General features: G+C 34.7%; 2 protein-coding genes across 6 annotated transcripts in view; one reads left to right on the forward strand and one right to left on the reverse strand.

The window, feature by feature from the left end:
- The first annotated feature begins 780 nt into the window (after nt 1–780).
- Nucleotides 781–18,561, forward strand: LOC113500678 (cyclic nucleotide-gated cation channel subunit A-like). Of its 3 annotated transcripts, XM_026881582.1 has the most exons (9): nt 781–1,673; nt 1,950–2,157; nt 9,494–9,733; nt 12,310–12,469; nt 14,669–14,814; nt 14,965–15,087; nt 15,160–16,065; nt 16,199–16,380; nt 16,675–18,561. In XM_026881582.1, the coding sequence occupies exons 1-9, from the start codon at nt 1,576–1,578 to the stop codon at nt 16,958–16,960; spliced, it is 2,349 nt and encodes a 782-aa protein (XP_026737383.1). In that variant the 5' UTR covers nt 781–1,575; the 3' UTR covers nt 16,961–18,561. The 3 variants fall into 3 exon arrangements, with proteins under 3 accessions (XP_026737383.1, XP_026737455.1, XP_026737524.1); XM_026881723.1 differs by lacking the exons at nt 781–1,673; nt 1,950–2,157 and adding an exon at nt 2,812–3,710; XM_026881654.1 differs by lacking the exons at nt 781–1,673; nt 1,950–2,157 and adding an exon at nt 2,811–3,710 and having other exon boundaries at nt 14,669–15,087.
- LOC113500879 (forkhead box protein L2-like) overlaps nt 17,526–20,750 on the reverse strand; it is a 42,681-nt gene continuing 39,456 nt past the window's right edge. For all 3 annotated transcript variants that reach the window (XM_026881913.1, XM_026881833.1, XM_026881992.1), the window contains exons 10-11: nt 19,248–19,367; nt 17,526–19,099 (exon numbers count right to left, since the gene is read on the reverse strand). In XM_026881913.1, the coding sequence (XP_026737714.1) occupies nt 19,029–19,099; nt 19,248–19,367 (191 nt within the window). In that variant the 3' untranslated portion in view covers nt 17,526–19,028. The remainder of the gene's footprint in view (nt 19,100–19,247; nt 19,368–20,750) is intronic.

Genomic DNA, 20,750 nt, shown 5'->3' on the forward strand with positions numbered 1-20,750 from the left:
ATGAATAATTTTCCCTGTTTTTTATCATTTTCCATTGTATCTTCGCTCCTATTAGTAGCAGCGTTATGTTATATAGCCCTATAGCCTTCACTATAGCCTTCACTATAGCCTTCACTATAGCCTTCCTTGATAAATGGTCTATTCAACTCAAAAATATTTTTTCAATTTAAACCAGTAGTGGTGAGATTTGCGCGTTCAAACAAACAAACAATGAAACAAACTCTTCAGCTTTATATATTAGTATAGATATATAGTATAGATTTATAAGATAATCGAATGTATACAACTCAGTCGAGTGACACTCCCATAAAATGCAACACAATAAAATAGCGCTTTACGCGATAATCAATACCCGCAGCTCCTAAGCCCTCACCGTTACAAGTGGACGGGGCAGGAATACTAATAGACGTGAAATCTTCAAGTTTTACTTTTATCATATTTTGTATTTTGATGATGCTAAACAATAAAACGTTATCTGTAGAGTTATGTTCATTTGAGTACCTATATAGAGTCCCCCAATTAAAGAGGCGAGTGTTTTAATTTGTACAATCGTGCTGTAAAAAGCACTCGCAATTAGATTTGTATAAAAAATCTTCTTTATTAAAGATAAGTTTTATGCACACAGCTGGTAAGTCAAAGAATCTGTTATCTTAAAAAATAATGGTGAATGTAGATTATCAAGAATATTATAAATAACGTCACTCACCAATTTAAGGATATAAGAGCATAGAAATTCGAAAATTTTCAGTGGCATGAAACAAAATGTAAAATCAAATTAAATTCGTCCTGCCTCGATTCCTGAGCTGAAATCTGTTCAAATTATATTCTTCACGTACTTGCGACAAGAGGGTGGGTGTCATTGATATCTCTCCATAAGCTCAACCCACGCCAATTAATCGAGTACACGACTGATTGTAACTACTATTCGTTTACTATGGGAACTCGCAAGGCCCTAAGTTTTACAGCGGTCTCTTTTTAGGTCATGTTCGATCATGGATAAAAATCTGTTGGGCAATGTGTCAAAAATATAAAGCATTCAACTACCTTTGATATCAAAACATGCGCTCATACACACATTAGTTTATACCAGCTATGCTAGTCTTGTTTCGAAGGCCCAGATGTAAGAAGCTAACTTTTAAAATTGTACGAAGCAGCTGATACAAGTTTTATAGCAGTCGATGTTTTGTGTTTTTATAACAAATTCTTATCTGTTGATTCGGACTCGACTTTTCCTTAAAAGAGTTCCTTAATAACAGGCCTTGAAAAGCATTTAATTTGAATAGCACAAAATGTTAATGTACTCAAAAATTAACAGCTGACCGAAAATATATTTTTTTTCATTTTTGAATCTGAAGTATTCCTAAACTGATACATTTGAATCTACAGCAATCATTTATATAGAAAGCAGGGACAACAGAATATAGCACGAGACAAATCAGGCATTAAGTGTAAAGGCAAATATAGTGAATGTTTATAGGCACTTAAATGTGAAGAGACTTTCGGGCGAATTGCATTAAAGAAATACTTAATTCCAGATACTTTGGATGGTGGCAACCGCGCGTCAGAGCCTCTGCCATGTGGGCTTACATCATAGCAGCGGCTCGTGGCGACTCGCGACAAGCCATGCATAAACGAAATTCGTCAGATAACGCTTTAGACGATCATATTTACCCGTAAGTTATTTTTTTAAGCTACGATTTTAAATACTATAGAAAAATCGCACGCGGGAATAGTGTAAAGCAAGGCTATTCTGTCCAAAGATAGTGTCATAGTATAAAAAAAAATATATATAATATGTAGCAATTACAAAGATATTTATCATTTTTTAAGATTTTACGGGCAACGTTACGCCTAGTAAGGCTTGCTTAATTAATATCAATAGGAAATTTAAAGTGTAATACGTCATAATTACTACTTGACAGCAATTTTAACTAATCACTTATTTACAGATACCGCGACGGAAAACCGTTTACACTGACTGGGTCGAGTGGGCCTCACCCAGGACCTTCGGGATTGAGCAAACGAGACGCCATGCGTATATCCCCGCGATACTCGTACTCACGCTCAGAGAAATCATACTCACCGAAACAAATGAGCCCCATACATATGCGCCACTACAGACCAGGCATGGAGGAGGCTATCGAACCCTTTGACGAGGTAAGTCTGATGCTTGAACTTACATTCAAAGATAAATAATTGGAAGATCTAAAATCAAAGTAAGATTTGCAAATGTGGAACAGGGACGGGGCACTACAGGGAATAGAGTGCGGTCTCTCTTCTACAATTTCAACAGCCGTACTTTAAAGCTCCCTCTAAACATTTTACGAAAAACATGCACTGCTCGTTACAGGAGCCGTCCTTTGAACTACCCAACACAAAATACAAAACAGGAATTCGTTATAAGTTTAGATTGAAACTGTCAAAATTAGAAAATTTTAACTATGTGGCTGTGTAGTTGTTCATTCTGTAACAGTTGTACGAAGTTTCAAAAACGACAATAACAAGAGTGTTGTGTCAACGCGAGTTCCAGCTTGCATGTTGTGGTTCGAAACAATTGTTTCTATTTTCGACAGACGGAAACTCAACTAACTATTAATTAGCTTGCACGAATCGTTTGCACTACCATCCATGTTTACATATCAAATAAACAACTGTTGATCATTAAACCGAATTCGGATATTTTGTGTTTTTGTTATTGGTTTTTAAACAAATTTCAGCAATATTCTTTCTGCTATCTCAAATATTGTGTCAAAGTAGGTAAATTAATTCTGTGAGCTTTATACTTATCACACATCTTATTTTATTATCTATACAAAGTATAATTTATAAAGACCAAGTTGTCTCGAAATAATTACCGGCATGATAATGTAAATCTAAAAATACCGACCCATAGGTAACTTACCAGAGTTAGCTTAGATGATGGATGATGGTTGGCCACCTTAATTGAAGGTAAACGTTAAAATGACACTTTTACAAAGAAAATACAAACTCACTGGAAAAAGTATTAATTCACTTAAAACGTTTAGATCGCAAACACAGCCAGTGTAATTGTGATGAGGCATCGAAACATGATCAAGTTAATGCATTAACTTTTAAAGGGGCAATTAGAAGTATTACGTTCGGCGATGGTGGTCGGGCAATCAGTATTTACGACGGAGGCTACGGTGAACGCGTCATAAACGTGACATCGGGAAGTGGCTCGTGGTGTGGCGCGCTCCTCATGGCCTATTGTTTCGTTGCTGCTGCCTTGTACACGCACAGACTTCATATTAAATTTGGACTTAATGCTCATTCCCTTTTGAATTGTGGAAGCGGTGGACGTCTGAATTAACCCACCGCAAATTAATTGTAAATTAACAAATAAATAGACATTGTGTGGCCTAATCAAGTTCTTTTTACATGTGACCAAGGCATCTTTCTTAATTGAAGATACGTCGCCCCTCGTAACTATTAGTTGTGTTAACAAAATTTCTTTAATTGAAGTTCGTGTTAAGTCGGTATCGTGACCCAACCTTCTAACAATTACTTTGATACTGATCTACTATTTGTCCAGTCTTAATGACTCTATTTATTTTGAAGACATCGGTGTGGTGAATAAGAGTGGATGGTAAAATGAAATTACGTTTGTGACTGAAGTTGGGTGTGCCCCGCACCAAATCATGAGTCCTGTTTACACAATACATAAAATAGGTCTTAACAACATGGCCCCGGTAAGTAAACATTTCTTCATACTGATATCGCCTCGACTAACTTCTAAAAAATATTTTTTACACAAAAAAACGGCAAAAACGTTATTTAGTTAATTTTCTTTCAGGGACCTCGACTCTATTAGTTTTCTTTAAAATAATTTGGCATGGTGCTACCAATTATTCAAAACTCTACTAATTTAAAAGCCTGAAAAAACCTCCATTTAACTATAAATAGCTTGATTAATTAGAGATATGCAAGTCGTGATAATTTATTATTTACTTCCACGAAATTGTTTACTTTTTGTGCTCAATTATACCATAACAATTAATAAATATTATTGCGTGTGACATATAAAAAGTGCGACGCATACTCTTGTTTTATTACAATATTAACATTCAGTTATTTAGAAACAATATTTATTACCAATTATCTAAAATAATTTAAAGTATCATATGTTTACTATGTAAATTTCGAAGTTCATAATACGATACGGCCTTATGACCCAGTAAAGTCTACCTGAACAGAACTTTAATCAAAAATACTCTAGATTGTTTACAATTGTTTGTTTGAAGAACGTCTACCGCAGTACAGAATTTAATACTTGTGTCGTGGGGGTTGACTCCGAACAAGCATTCGTGGATCACACAAACGCTTGTCTAACGCGGGGTTCGAACCCGCGACACGTACACAGTGTATTTGGCGCGGTGACCTCAACCACTCGGCCATGCGTGAACTCAATTCACAATTATTAAAACTTTAATCTAGTTTTGAATAACGTCAAGCTTATTCTGTAGTAGTCTGTAGTTACTGTAGTCATTGACTAACTTAATGACTTACTAACAAATGAAAGGTTCGTGTCTAAGTTTCGTAGTTTACTGCCAGCGAAGCTATATTACGATCTAATGAACTTGACACTGTCTTTAAAGTCCTTTTAAGTACCTTGTGAGCAATTAAGTACAAAAAACAATAATAAAACCTGTTGTATATCATTTTTATTCCTTATATATTCATACTAGCTGACCTAGCAAACGTTTTGCCTGATAAATTATTTCTAGTTGTATTTTTTTTTAATGCTACATTAATTAAAACTAAAAATTTCATAAAAAAAATACTTTTTTCGAGTGTTCAAGTGAGCAACCCTTAGGGGTATGAAAAATAGATGTTCTATTCTCAGACCTACCCAATACGTATACCAAATTTCATAAAAATCGCTCGAACCGTTTCGGAGGAGTACGGTAACTAACATCGTGACACGGGATATTTCATTCTTTGTTAATTCTTCTGAATACTTTGGGCAGTATTCAGATAGTCGGAAACTTATGGTTCTTCTAATTCAGTCTCTCTTGGAGAGTACAACGACAAAGATAATAAAAAGACTTCACAGAAACGGAAAAACCTGACTTTTTATACTCGTACACAATCAGAACTTTAACAGGCGCCAGGCTTTTCATGAGCCAGTTTGACACTTTTCTTTGTTCCGAGATTTATTTTTATTGAGTGTCCTGTAAGGCACCGATGGTCTCTTTCTCTTTTTTTCTAAAACTTTTCAAAATCAGCGTCATATTTGAACTGCAAAATACGTCTTACAAGGGTATGTGCAACAGTTATCCGGCTGATCACTTAACCTATAGAGAAAAGTTAATTAATTAGTAGAGCGATTACGCTTAAAAGGAAATAAAATGTAAAACACTACGATCTTAAATCTTTACAATTCACTGAACTTAGGTACCTTATAATAACCTGGTGTTGTTTAAGGTATAGGCCGAGTTAATCGGTTTGTCGGTCGCATATATCAGTGAGTGTAATTTCATACGCAGCTTTTAGGATAACAGACTTGGACTATGTAGGTAAGTATTACATTAGCTTACCTTACCGACGTAAAACACTCAGACAGAAAACATCAAGTACCAACACGGATGATCGTCACCTACGGGTAAATGACGGACGAACGAACAATAGAAACCTTTCATATTGATCGGGCTGCAAATCGACGAGATACAATCGCGAGAGATTAATCTCACAGACCTGTACCTGCACATTATAACACACTTATTGCGTAGTGTTACTAGTAGATTATTATTTAAATTTTTAATGTCTGGAGTTCGACCATTTTTTGTTTCAAAAATTAAAGAATAACATCAAAACAAAAAAATAAGCCCGCGACTGTGCTCTCGAAAGTTATAATTAAATGTTACCATAAATGCATCACGTACGAAGTATAGCCGCCGTACCTGACGAAAGGCACATACGTAACTCTCAAATAACACTGCGTTAAATCATTCACGCGAAACCTTGTCATTTGGCGTTATTCCTCGTGGAATATTCAGCAACCCGGTTAGTAATCAATGTCACCGCATACCTATTGACAAGCATCATATATATTGGTCGAGATATCTATCATAAACACATTATCAAACAAAGTGATCTCAAATACTAAAAACGTTTATATTGTTCCAGTGATGATGATGATTTTGATCACAATTAATTAAGCAAGCATCTAGACCTGTAATCAAATTCAATAATTCTATGAAAAACAAGTTATTGTTAATGTTGTTATTGTTTATTTGATAAAAAAACTGTTAAACCTTATTAGTACCCTAAATATAAAATTCTCTTGTCGTTTGTTACCATACTCCCACAAAAAAGCTAGACTCATACTGATGAAATTTTATCTGCTTTAAACGGTCTGAGAATAGGCTACTGTCTATTTCAGTGTTTTCCATACCCTTGGTTATTCTCAATTCTCAATTCTTTCGTTCTTAAGTTTATCAAACTAACACGGGTAAACTGCAAAATGCGTTTGTCGTTACTGGTGACATTGAGAAAATGTACCGGCAAATTGAAGTGGACGAATCACAGCGACACTTGCAGTTAATAGTTTGGAGGGACAATGTAGATCAGCCACTAAAGGTTATGCAACTGAATACAATAACTTATGGAACAGCCTCGGCTCCATTACTAAGTACGCGATGTTTGTTAAAGTTGTCAGAAGAATGTAATAACCCGGATGTTGCGAATATTATTCAACACGATTTTTATATACATGACTTAAATACGGGTTTAAATTATCGAAAGGAGTTACAGCAGAACTTGAAAGAAGTGATCTGTAAACTTTCCGAAGCTAGCTTGCCGTTGCGCAAATTTCGTACTAATGTACCGGATATTTTCGATGATATGCCAATTACTAATCAAAGCCAGGATGTCTGTAAAGAATCTACGGTCTTAGGGTTAAAATGGTTTCCCCAAACTGATACTCTACGGTTTTGTTCTACACTTGAGGGTGATCCAAAGGTAACCAAACAGAAAATTCTGTCGACTTCGTCAAAATTATTTGATCCTCTCGGACTGTTGTCGGCCATTACATTCCTAAAGTGTTCTAGTAATGTCCACCCATAACTTATTTTTTCGTCGTAAGTAACGATTTTCTACGAATTTATACGGCACAACAACGCTTGCCGGTTCAGTTAATCCATATGAAAATAAGTAGCAGGTAAAAAAATTGCGCAACGACAGAAAAATTAACTGGGTCATATCTTTCTTCTTATCGACTTTTAATAACCAAATATTACGAAGTATAGGGAATTATTAATCAATAATCCCTATATTAATAGTCCCTATAATAATCCCTATAATAAACCCATCCCTATATAATACTTAGTATATCAATAATAATTTATTTTAGAAGAGCTGTTTTTCGTAATATTTGGTTATTAAAAGTTAAGTTAATTAATCAATAATTCCCTATCTTTTATTAATAAGTGAACTAGTTTTAAGATTTATTTAAACTTCAGTCCTCCATTAGATACAAACAGATGAACATCATAAAACTATCCAATTAAAATTGCTGACACTTGAGTCATTTTATGTCAATTGCTTTCATTAATCACGACTTTCTTTCACGAAAATAGCATTTTTGTAAAGCCATATTTGAATTTTCGCACACAACTCAATTAACAGCACAAACTCCACGTGACTGGCGTTATATATTTCGTAAATATTCCCTGACAATTGGAACCTTAATGACGGATCAATGAACTGTAAAATTTTAACAACGATTGCATCGTATCGCGAAAACGAATGTGCTTTTAAACGAATTCCCGACAAAGGTTAATTAAGCAAAATATGAATTGTACATTTCAATGATTCGTGCCCGTTGGTACATGACACTGACACATCACCTAGTAATGAGCCTGTTACTAATCACACAACGTAGATTCAATGGCTAAGTACATTGTTATAACCGATACAAACATCCATAGCACCCGATTCTGATGTCATAATTGCGAGTGTTTGCATTTTAATTACTAACTTAATAGTGGAAGTACTAAATATGAAACGATATGCTTTTATAACAATCTGTGTGTCAATATATCTCTATGAAAAGATAATAATATTAGCAGAGTCGCGTTTTGCAGGATACAAAACGTAATTTGATACTAAACCACAGATTAATTTAATCAAGTTCAGATTTAGACAAAGTGAATTAAAATTTCATCATTTTACCATGTATAGACAGTTTTCAATAACCTTGTCTTAAAACTGATTTTTTTTATCTAAGCATCTCCGTACGTTTAGAGAAAAAAAAAGCGCACCACTCCACTGCATGAAGCACGTCGCGTTCGTATTGGTGATTACGTTAGAGTACCCAATAAAATATTTTGATATGTACAACACTATGTTGTACGTATCAAAATATTTTCTTCGTATGTAGTCATACCAATTCAGTACTTCATCAAGACTCATCTCATAGGTGTGAACATTTTTAATCGTGTCAATCTATCCACATGCTTTGACTTGAAGAATATACACGATGTGTTGTCAAATGTGGAAGCTTCATGGACCAGTGAATTTGAAGTCTTTTTTTATTTCACTGTTATTGAAATGTGATACAAAATTTGTGTGGGTGAAGCGACAATTTGACGTTACTAGTATTGGTTCAATTAATAAAATAAAACTGTTTTCAAAACCAATTTCAAGTAAAGTTTCAAGTTACTTTTACAGAGTTAGACTAGTTTTAGAGTTTTTCACAATGACAAACCGATATAAACATATTATGTTTTTTAGATCTTCTGTCTTTGATGCTGTTACATCTTAATGCAAAAGAGACTGATCAAAGAGTGCAAGATTTCATTTCAAACCCCTTGATTAAAACTAGGTTAACAATGAAATATTAACCACACAACTTTTTACTGAAGCATGTTTACCGATCGCAAAAATAGGATAGCAGAGCCTATAAATAAATAAATGTAAAGCCTAACGAAACAACTTCCTAAATAGTTTTCAATGTCATGATACAGATTGACAAACACTAATTTAAATTCAACTGTCATTCTTCCACTGACACTTAGGTGCCTATGTCTACGGTACACGTAATGATGTAAGTGACCGATACTCGCGACAAATACTAAGCAGTGTCAATGTGTGGTTGATAAGGAAAGCCATTCTTTTAATAAGGAAGCTATTTTTAAATTATATCGTAATTGAACACACAAAGGTTATACCTACACAGACGGCCAAGGCACTAGTAACCTCTGAACTAAAATTTTATAAGAATAATAAGTTGGTATAATCTGAAAAAAAAATGTAATTTTACTAACCCAGTAATTCCTCTTGGATATACTTACACGTATTTTGAAGTGTTCATGCTTCCTAAATACAGTTATTTTGAATAATACTGTAATAACAACTTGTTTACTCTTTAAGTATATTGTACCTATTGATTTATTCTATGGATCCCACGATATTTGGAATAGCATAATTTCAAAAAATGCGCAAATAAATACCTACGCTTTTTTTCCAACAGGCCCCAAACGATGGAAATGGAAGCAACAGCTGGATGCAGAAACAATTCTCCAGATTAACTAGTAACTTGCGTTATCGAATCAGTGGGGAGGGTCATTCCAAGCCACCAGACTGGTTCCTGGACAAGTTCGCTGCGCAGACTTTTTCCGATCCTGAAGAACCTCTGTATCAAGCAAAGAGCTCCAAGCTGTTCTGTGGGCTGAAGCTTGCATTTGATCCTACGCTCCCAGCACATTACCACGTGAGTAGCTAATAATCCATCTGAAAAATACACATCGTCTTTTTTTAATCATTCCCTAGTACCTTAACTATTCATCGATTATCAAAACCCAAGAGAAAATACTTAAATTGTAGTAAGTTCTTAATAAATAAAACTGCTATTGTGCGTATCTTCTAGTTATATTAATGTCGTAACTCAAAGAAAAATTCTACTGATCAATAAAACTTACTATACGCTTAGTTACTTACGAAATATCGGGCTGAAGAAATGACGACAAAATCGCGAATATAAATACCTACGTTTTTAATCTAATGGTAAAAAAAAGCTTTTGAGGCGGGTAGGACCGAGATTTCATGTAGCCATATTTGTCATGATTGTATGAGACCAAGTTTTGTTTTCAATTTTCGAAACGTACACAAAGTTTCACATAACATTATAAAAATAGTTAACTGACTGACCATGAGTTTATGGGGATCATAATTGGTGCTATAAGCAAAAAAGTCAGCAAAGCCCTTGCCAAAGTAGTCGCCTACGTTGGTATTATCTGACTCTCTGACCGTACATACTCGTGATGTCTAACAGGGTTAAGGCCGACCTTCTAAAAGGTCCCATAGAATATTACTCATTCTCGACCGATGGCATTGATTACAAGGTGCCCATAGGTTTTCTTGCTGAGGACGTCCAAATGCTGGCAATATTGTTTCTAGTTAAAGGGAACAACTTGTTCAAGATCCTCAAGACAATTAGCAAAGAAACCAAAGTTGTGGTCTCAGCTAAGACATCAGGATATAAGATTAAAAGTGATGATGATTGGGAAGCAGCAGCCCGGAAGAGAAAAGAGAAGGTGATGCTGTCATCTAAAGATATTACTTTTACCATACATTATACTGACAGTAGCAAAGTCGTCAGGTATCCCTGGGAAAGCAGACTTGATTGCTATTAAGAAGCAGTTCTCCTTGATTTACCCAAAGGAGAAAGGATCAGTTACGCCTTCTGTCTTGCAGCATGGACTAATCCCTTTACTCTTGAAGAAATCTATGCCGAATGATGAGCCAAAACTCAGACAATTCTGCTACATGTTCAATTTAAAACAAACTAATTCCTCAGCTGCCTCATATCAAGAAAAAAATCATTAATGAACTGCTGGTGACACAAGTCATCATTGGCCTAGCCTTTTCCCAACTATGTTGGGGTCGGCTACCAGTCCAACCGGTTTCAGCTAAGTACCAGTGTTTTACAAGGAGCGACTGCCTATCTGACCTCCTTAACCCAGTTACCTGGGCAACACGATACCCCTTGGTTAGACTGGCTGTCAGACTTTTTCAAGCTTCTGACTACCTGTAACGACTGTCAAAGATGTAGGAATAACAGCCGGGACCCACAATTTAACGTGCCTTCCGAAACACGGAGGAACTCGTTATGACGAAGATGGTCACCCATCTACAGACCAACCGCGTCAAGCATAGCTTAACCTGTGATCGTATCACTTATGCGGTTATGGCATCAGTGAGCTCCTCAAGTAGAAAACAGTATTTATGAAGTTCGTTACTGCAGCTATGAATGCCCCACTAGGTTCTGATGAAGAGCGTTTTTCCTTCATAAGGGTCTGTTACCCTCAGATGAAGACGCCATCGGCAAATGGGTTAAAGATGGTGCTAAAGGCTGGACCCGAGCACACACAGCCACCACGTTTTATGGCGTAATGGCCAGCATTAGAGACGCTAAAGTCCTCACAGAACAGCAGGAAGAGAGAGACCTGGCCTATAACTGAGAGTGCGGAAGGTAGACTAGGTTATACGTTAGTTTTATGAGATTAAGTAGTTTAAGGTGTTGGGTAATTAATTAGGTTAAAGAAGATTATATTGGCCAATAAGTAGGTTACCAAAAACTGGCAGGGTTATGTCGTTCATTTTGGAACCGTTTAATAATAATAAACTATATTTCAAGAATATATATTCTGTATCTATAGGTATATATGTCATAACAGCTTTCGTCACAACCTTAAAACGCTTGATGGCCATTCTAGCTACGGTAATGGAATTCTTATATCAAATTTATTACTGCTGTGACAGACAACCATTAAACGACGTTAATAGTAAAAGATGCCAATAATATTAAGGCGAAATCACATTTATCTGCCTTTGAATAAGAGACATTTACTTCAGTAAATGTGAATATATTAAAATATACTTCACGCTACGTATTATTGTGTTCCCAAAAGAACATGTCAATAAAAGAAAAATGATGTAAAAATTGATGAATATTTGCATCATACATAAGAAAACGTGGACTGAAAAAAGGAAACTAATAAATATCACGGTTGATAGGGTAAAATTAAAAAAAATATATATAACTATCGATATAGACGGATGAGCATGTGTAAGAGGAAGATTTCGATTTTTAAGCTTAATCAATCACCTCGTTATCAGTAGCGTAAATTGAGCTTATTTGTCTAACCAATTATGCAAAATATAAATACAGTTTTTTTTACATAATACCACATTTGCTGCGTAAATCTGCAATCTCTTTTCAAAACGATGATTTAATACTTTTTAATATTCTATTGTATTTCTTAACAAGATTATGCTATTGTGTAGTGGCTGGCTGTGGTGTCCTTAGCGATTCTGTACAATGTGGTGTTCGTCATCGGCCGAGCTGTTTTCTGGAAATTGGACAACCTCACTCCGTTCTGGTTTGTGCTGGACTACCTATGTGATGCTATTTATCTCATCGACACCGTTGTACACGTCCACGAAGGTAAGTGTTGCAGAAGTATCACATTATGGAAGATTACAATTTCAATTTATGTTTTGGCAAAACTGGCTTCGCGAATTATAACTTAATATTGTTTAAGCGAATTACAGTGTACAGTCTGTGTGAATGTTGCAATTTATTTAGATGCGGATGCTTTTAACGTAATTATACCTATTTAAAATGTCCATTGGAAAAAAATGTACTACTGCTACTACTAAATAAAACACATACGTGTGCCCTAATAACATAACTTCTGAAACCCACAGAAAACAAACAAAACGACGCACCAATATTTCTTTACCTTATTTAAGTACCTCAAGAAGTAGAGTGTAGGAAATATGTTATTTTTATTATTGTAGATGATACAAATAAATATTTTTCCAAGCGTCACAAATTTTAACGTACAGTGCGGCGGAATCTGTCCGTTGCTCCGGAAATTAGGTAGGATTTTGTAATGGGACATGACTAACGTGACCATATATACCGTTTCGGGCCGGACAGTCTCGCTTTCAGACTGTCTACGAGTATTACTGTCGACAGCAACAGCGGAGCGAAGTTAAAAAAAATATTACGATTATCTCGTCACTGTTAGACAGACAAACGTTAAACCTTCTTTCCTTTTTAATATCTTATAACGGCTTACTTATTTGACAATATAATATATGGTCACGTAAGAAATGTCACACGTCGACACTGACGAAAACCTGGGGCTGCTCTGCTGGTGACGTCTACATGAAGAAAATACCTCCGCAATATCTGATAGGCCTTACAAAATTGTTCAAGGAAATGGTCTAGGTTCAATAATTCATAGATATTTTATTTAGAGTGCTGCAAAACACTCCGCGAATTGTTTCGCACACAATTGTTATTTTTGTACCAATTTTGTTCCAACAAAATCTCATAAATATGGAATAAAATGAACGGAACGATTCAATATTTAGTTTATAACAGGTATGACGATCATTAGAATTTGAACTTATTTTACAGATTGGTTTATGTTAACTGCAAAAATGGCAAGATCATTTCAAAAGGTTATTGTCCTAAGAATGAAGTCGTAAATAACAATAGGGTACTTTAAAACGGCACGTAACAACTAGACAAAACTATAAAACAGGTTGCTTCTAATTGCTATTTCGACTTTGAATATATTTTACGTAATACATACCCTCGGAAACAAGAATAAGTACCTCACAAAGCCCAACGCAATAGTCTAGTTTGTTTTTGCCAGATGGGATACTTACTTAGGCCCCAATTCAGGTACACGTTTATGCAATAGATTACCGAAAGTCTTTCTCAAGATCCGAAGCAAAAGAGGAAATATTTATTGGATGGATAAAGCCATGTGTGTGTGCAATCGCCCGGATCTTAGGCGCCATGACGTGTCCATGCAATCGTACGGAGCTACGAGGTTTACACGGTTTACACACTTGTAGCTGTATCTGTATAACCTATATTTTGAAAAGTTCCTTTTCTGGTATTTCATGTAGATTATTTTTTGAACAAATTCTCAGCACCTTCGTTACATATTACCGACTTTTTTAATACAAAATAGTTTTCTACACAAAAATATATTTAAGTATCTTTTAATTATTGGAAAAACAATCTGGACAGTTAAAAAAACTTTTTTTTTTATATTAGCTACTAAGAAGTTATTTTGCCATACAACACTTTAGTAATTTTATTGAAACTATTCATACTACATTTCACTTCCGACATTGTCAATGACAAGTATTATTTGGAGTGAACCGCAAATCAACAATTTGACACCCACACGCAGTGCCGCGCCTTGCGTCATCAAATTTAGCTAACGTGTGAACAAACATTCGACCCTGCCTAGTTGCTTTTTCCGCACAAATATTGCACTGCGCTTGTTCTGACACGATTTCGTGGGCATTGTGATTGATTGGGTATTTCCTTTAAGTTGTATTGAAAGACAAAGTACACCCTGATATGTAATACGACTTCAATTGGCCCTTGTTGATTTTTTAAGCATGTTAATTTGGTTAGTATGTTATCGTAATATTGGTATTAAATCTTCCCTGGCATTCCTAAACACATTTTCTTTTCTTGTTTAGCTATAGCTAAAGGCGAGTTTCCAAAACTTACTTTTCAACATATGTTGATGGTTTTCTTACAGATTAATAAAAATGATCTTCGCTGAGTCTTCATCGGTTGTTATTTATATTGGTTGTTATTTTACAGGCTATCTCGAACAAGGTCTTATGGTTAAGGATCCGAAAATGCTAAGACGGCATTATTTAAAATCAGTTTCATGGAGATATGATTTGATATCATCGATACCTACTGATATTGCTTACTATTGGTGGATTCCCGGAACTTGCGATCATGTTAGTATAAATACATATATCAAATACGTTAAGGTTATAAGGAAACCGCTTGCAAAATGCATCATAATCAAAACAGCAAATAGAAAATATTCCACTAAGACATTCCTTAACTCAGTTATTACCAAAGTGTCAATATTGGTTGTGTTCCAGAAATGTTTGCCATGCCCTGTTATTGTGCGACTCAATCGACTGTTTCGCCTGCCTCGAATGTGGGAGTGGTTTGATCGCACTGAAACCGCAACAAGTTATCCGAATGCTTTCCGGATATGCAAGGTTAGTAAAATAGGCAGTCAAAATAAATAGCTATTTAACTAACAACTAAAATGTATGAATTTTCTTTTTCAGGTTGTTATGGCGATACTCGTACTTATTCATTGGAACGCATGTCTTTATTTTGCTATAAGCTATGCTATTGGATTTGGAACAGATAATTGGGTTTACAATATTAATGGAACCCGCAATGAAACCTTGGCTCATCAGTACATTTATAGTTTTTATTGGTCCACTTTGACACTCACTACCATTGGAGAAACACCACAGCCAGAAATAGATTCTGAATACCTGTTTGTCGTCGCAGACTTTCTAGCTGGAGTATTAATATTTGCTACCATAGTGGGAAATATTGGATCTATGATTTCCAACATGAACGTTGCTAGAGTAGAATTCCAGAACAAAATGGACGGTGTGAAACAATACATGGCATTTAGAAAAGTAAGCGGTGAGCTTGAAGCCAGAGTTATTCGTTGGTTTGCTTACACTTGGGCGCAAAGCGGAGCACTAGACGAAGAGAACGTTTTATCTTCTCTGCCCGACAAATTAAAAGCTGAAATCGCTATTCGTGTTCATCTAGATACACTGCGCAAGGTACGAATATTTCAAGATTGTGAACCCGGCCTTCTTGAAGCTCTGGTATTGAAATTGAAACTACAAGTTTTTAGCCCTGGTGACTACATTTGTCGAAAAGGTGATGTTGGCAAAGAAATGTATATTGTGAAAAGAGGAAGACTTCAAGTCGTTGCTGATGACGGCAAAACTGTGTTGGCTACTCTGAGCGCTGGGTCTGTCTTTGGCGAAGTGAGTGTTCTGGAGATAGCTGGTAATCGTACCGGTAATAGAAGGACAGCTAATGTGCGAGCTTTGGGCTATTCAGACCTGTTTTGCTTGGCAAAAAGAGATCTTTGGGAAGCACTCGCTGATTATCCTGATGCAAGGGCTACACTAACTGAACGTGGCTGTCAATTATTGAGGAAGGTTTGTAAATAAATATGTCACAATAGAAGTGACACCAAACATCAATTATAAGTATAACATACATAAAGTAAACAATTACTCAAATAATATACCTACAAATATACACATATATACAATTCTTTTGAAACTACAGGATGGCTTGCTTGATGAAGCTGTTTTCGAAAATGCGCAAACTACTCAACAGAGCATGGAGGAAACTGTGCATAAATTGGAATCTACCGTTGATATGTTGAATAATCGCTTACAAGGACTACTTACCGACGTCGGTGAAGAACAGGCTAAAATAAAGCAAAGAATTTGCAAAATTGAATTGAGGTAACGTTGTCTTAGTTCAATTGTATCTTGATAGTCACAGGCGTGATTGGCGATGGTTTGATTAGTCAGGGTTCAAAGCTGTGTGCGTCAGGAGAATTGCAGTAATTTTAAGATTGTATTAATAACCAGACTTTGGCCTTTTCTGCAATTGATACATTGAGTTTTAATTATAAGATTAAATGCATATTAAAGCATTTGCGACCGTCGTTCCTAGTCCTAGCTGATGGCTCTGCGAATAAATTTTATATTTAGAGATTTATACTATTTGACAATTTAATGATGTGGAATTTTCAGGGTGTTGGATACGGACGAAGATACTGACTCCGACGATGTCACGTCGATAGGCGCTTCAGAACTACGAAGTGACATCGGGAGAGGTTGTGATGCCTCGGGCTATAGCGAACTACCGATGATCTCTGCTTACAATACATCAATGCATCTTCTTACGCACTCAGTACCAGTACGTGAACGTGGCCACTCGTTGAGCGTAGAGAGGTCGCCAGGACTCCTTCACCGTGCAGCGGAACCACGCAGTAAATCTCTTCGTTTAAAACGCATCCACAAGGATACATCAAAATAAAATGTTGGCTAAAGTAATTGAGTAGATAACTAAAAATGGAGGGGTTTTAACAACTTTAAGGAAATTTCAAAATTATACAGTGATTTTGAAATTTTTATATCCAACTTAAATTAAATATAAATTATTTTTGATACCTCATGGGAGTTTATAAAAATTTAATAATTGAATACGAAGAAAATGGGGTAAAATTACAGGAAAATTGATAGAATGGCGATTTAAAAATCCGAAAGTGGGACACTCAAAATTGTGTAGATATCGTTCGAACATATTTTTTTTATAGAAAATTAGTAGCTATTTTTTTAATAATTCTTAGATATATTTGCTTAAAATTCGATAACTTAAATATAATTTATTCGAAACCACGTAAACATAAACGAGTTTGATCAGTTTGGCTATAACTCAAAATCGAATACTTCGTTAATAAAATATTCTTAAAACGGTAAATGAATGAAAGTCTTGTCAATGGGAAGTCGCTTTAAAGTGTGAAAGCAAAATGTTTTTGTAAGGGAGAAACTAACGAGATTTTTAAGGTGCGGTGTTTATACGAAGAAATATGTTTAACATCAAAAGTTTAGTCTACATTTATTGTACCTATTTGTAACATAGGATTAAGACATTATGACAGTTTTCACATTCTCGATTGAGATTCACAGTATATCATGAAAAATTTACAATAAAAAAACATTTGTGACAGTATGCCATCCTCGTGTTTCAGATTTTAGTTGTGAGATCTAGAAGGATATATTTAAATCCTCTCAATATTAAGTAAATAGAATTGAAGTAGATTGACATATAAACATTAGCTATACTGTATTCTCTATATTAAATTTTTCATATCTAGTAGCATTTCTGATAACATATTAACATTATATCTAATATTGAATTATCATTATTATAACTCAAAAATGTATTGAATAGATGTAATAGTTGTAATAGTTGTACCTACATTGATAATATAATATTCCTGACATTTGACTTCAGACCCATAAGGTACAGAACGAGTGCAACACTGACTTGTAAGACTTTGGGAGACACTGACCGTGGTTAAAAAACGTCGCCTGTAAATGTGTTGTGCGGTACATACATATTTGTGGCCATACATTATCAAGTAAATGATGTTACAAATACGCAAACCCTTGCAACAAAATCACTGAACAACATTTTGTAAGTACTATCGTTTGCGATACACAACATTTTGGCAACTAAACACAGACAAGGCGTCACATGTTTTATCACAACTTTTGATTAACCCAATCGAGTGCCTCTCAAATGATATCACAATATTAGCATAGATTTGTTTTTATCATTGATTTCTCTCGTATATGTATTCAGTATATATATAAGCATGGTGAAAATACTATACATGTGACTTTAAAGGCACGCACTTTATTTCTCTGATGTTGTAGCTTTTTAATTAAATAAGACAATTTTGATGATATTATGAATACTTAGTTTTAATGAATTCGTGTACCAGTAAAGTTATATCGTTATTTTAAATCCGTAGCAGTGATGATAAGAATGTAAATAATTATTTCCACGATAAATATTTCAACAGTGTCCAAACTTGTTTCATGAACATTAAATCTTACTACTTACTTAAATCTGAGTTTTATTTGAAGGCCAATCCTAGCTTTCATTTTATTTAATGAGAAACCTACAGCTAGAACTACTAAATACAGAAACAAGATTCGAACAACACCTATTAACAAATATATTTTCACAATAATTGTACACTACAGATAATATTTACGCGAGTTCGTGTCGATACAATGTTTCTTGCTGTTGTTTATATAACTAAGAATAAAGAATTTCGTCTGAAACATTTCATGAGTAACCCAAGAACATGTTCAACTATCATTTATCATTGTGCATTTAATTTATTAAAAAATGTTTATACCATTGTCAAATAATTTAATGTGTAATAAAATTAAATGCACTTAAATCATACCTATAATTTGTGTACATTGATCACTACACGAACTTTTATATTACAGTCAATAATTCCATATAATTCACGCATGGTGCTTAAGATATTCTAGTCTTGTGTTTCCCTCCAACTTTGGCTTCTTTACATGAAACATTTCGAATAGGGTGCTGCATTAGATACGAGACTCGACGATGCTTCTTCCTTTACGCCAACTGCCAAAAATATTTTCTTTAAAGGTATAATAAAAAACTACATAGAAAAACGACCGTCCTGGCAATTTAGCTTTAGACGTATTTCAATTTTACAGAGCAAAATCATCAATCATATAATGATGTAGGTGAGTTTAAAATATTAATTTACCATCGGGCCAGAACGAAAAACGAGCACTTGTAGCATCTGACGAAGTGACAGCCTCATGGCGGCGAGTGGGTGAAAAACTGCTCGACGCCACATAATTCGGATTTGGACTTGGTGAACCACCTGCAATAAATAAACGACATACATAAATCTGAAAACCAATTTACCATGTTTCAATTTTCATAAGGGCTAACACAATACAGAAGAATTAAATAAACTGGCAAAGTTTCTGTTAAAGTCTTTAAAAGTGGCTAAAAATCCAATCCGGGCTTGACCAACTTTCTCGACTTTATAACGACTGAAACTGCTACATGACTCAGACCTCAAACCGAGAAAAAATAAAATTATCCGTCCGTTTTAGAGGTAAAGGAAAAAAAAATTAAAGCAAGTTGTGGCATTTTTTCCTTGAAAACAGTGAATGCTGAGAGACTTTTAAATATGTAAGTAATAAATAATATAAAATTAATGATATGTATAAAATAATTAAATAAAGTTATGTTAAAAAAGTAAAGTAATAACTTCATTTATAAATGCATATTCATTTCTAACAAGCTGTGCTGTGCGAAAGAGAAATAAATAATACAATAAAACAAACAAAAATAATAATTTTGTGCAGTCTAACGCACATAATTGCCGAGAACATAATATTGACGTCGCCTTCATGCCGCCCTTAAAAATTTGTTTTGCATTTTGCCTTTATCTACTAAAGATATACCAATTGGTCAATTTTTAAATAATTTCGCAAGAGTTTACTTTTGTGCCTAAAACCTTTTAATTGACTTAATAGAGTTTCTCGAATCAGGATTTTCTTCCAGTAAATGGTGTAACATTCGAGCATTCATGTGAGAAATCTAGACTCACCTAGACTATTATGGCAAGAAATTGAACATCTGAGATAACTTTAAAAACAAAAATCATTATTGGTATGTACTATATTCCTACTAATTTACCATTTAACCAAAGGCAGCAGATAGCAATGACTGAAAAGAGACGAACCGATCAGATAAATAAAAGAAAAGGAAGGTTAGGAAAATTTTTAACAGTGATTAAAATGTGCTTAAAGAAGCTATTTCCTGTAACATATCTGTTTTATTTTCTAATTAATTATCCTTAACGTGTTACAGACAAGTCACAAGCTAGTTTTTTAAAAAACTAATCCTCTACAAATAAAAAATAATCCCACAGGAACCTAAAATCGAGATAAAAATCCTATGTTTTAATGCAGGTTATAAACCATCTGGATACCAAGTTTCGTCTAAATCCGTTCAGGGTTTTTTGCATGAAAGATGTGCAAAGAAGAGCAAACTTTCAAGGTACTGTTTGACAGAATTAATCGAAAACAAAAAATACTTTTTATGAATTTATGATGCATGCAAATGTGTTTCAATATTGTATAAAATAATCATAACTTGCAAGTTATCTTAAAAATATATTATCAGTATGATAAAATCGGTAGGGTAATAAATGATAAGGCAATTGGATTTCGGCCATAAATTAAAATATGCA

Source organism: Trichoplusia ni, chromosome 1 (genome assembly GCF_003590095.1).
Source record: "Trichoplusia ni isolate ovarian cell line Hi5 chromosome 1, tn1, whole genome shotgun sequence".
Taxonomy (NCBI): domain Eukaryota; kingdom Metazoa; phylum Arthropoda; class Insecta; order Lepidoptera; family Noctuidae; genus Trichoplusia; species Trichoplusia ni.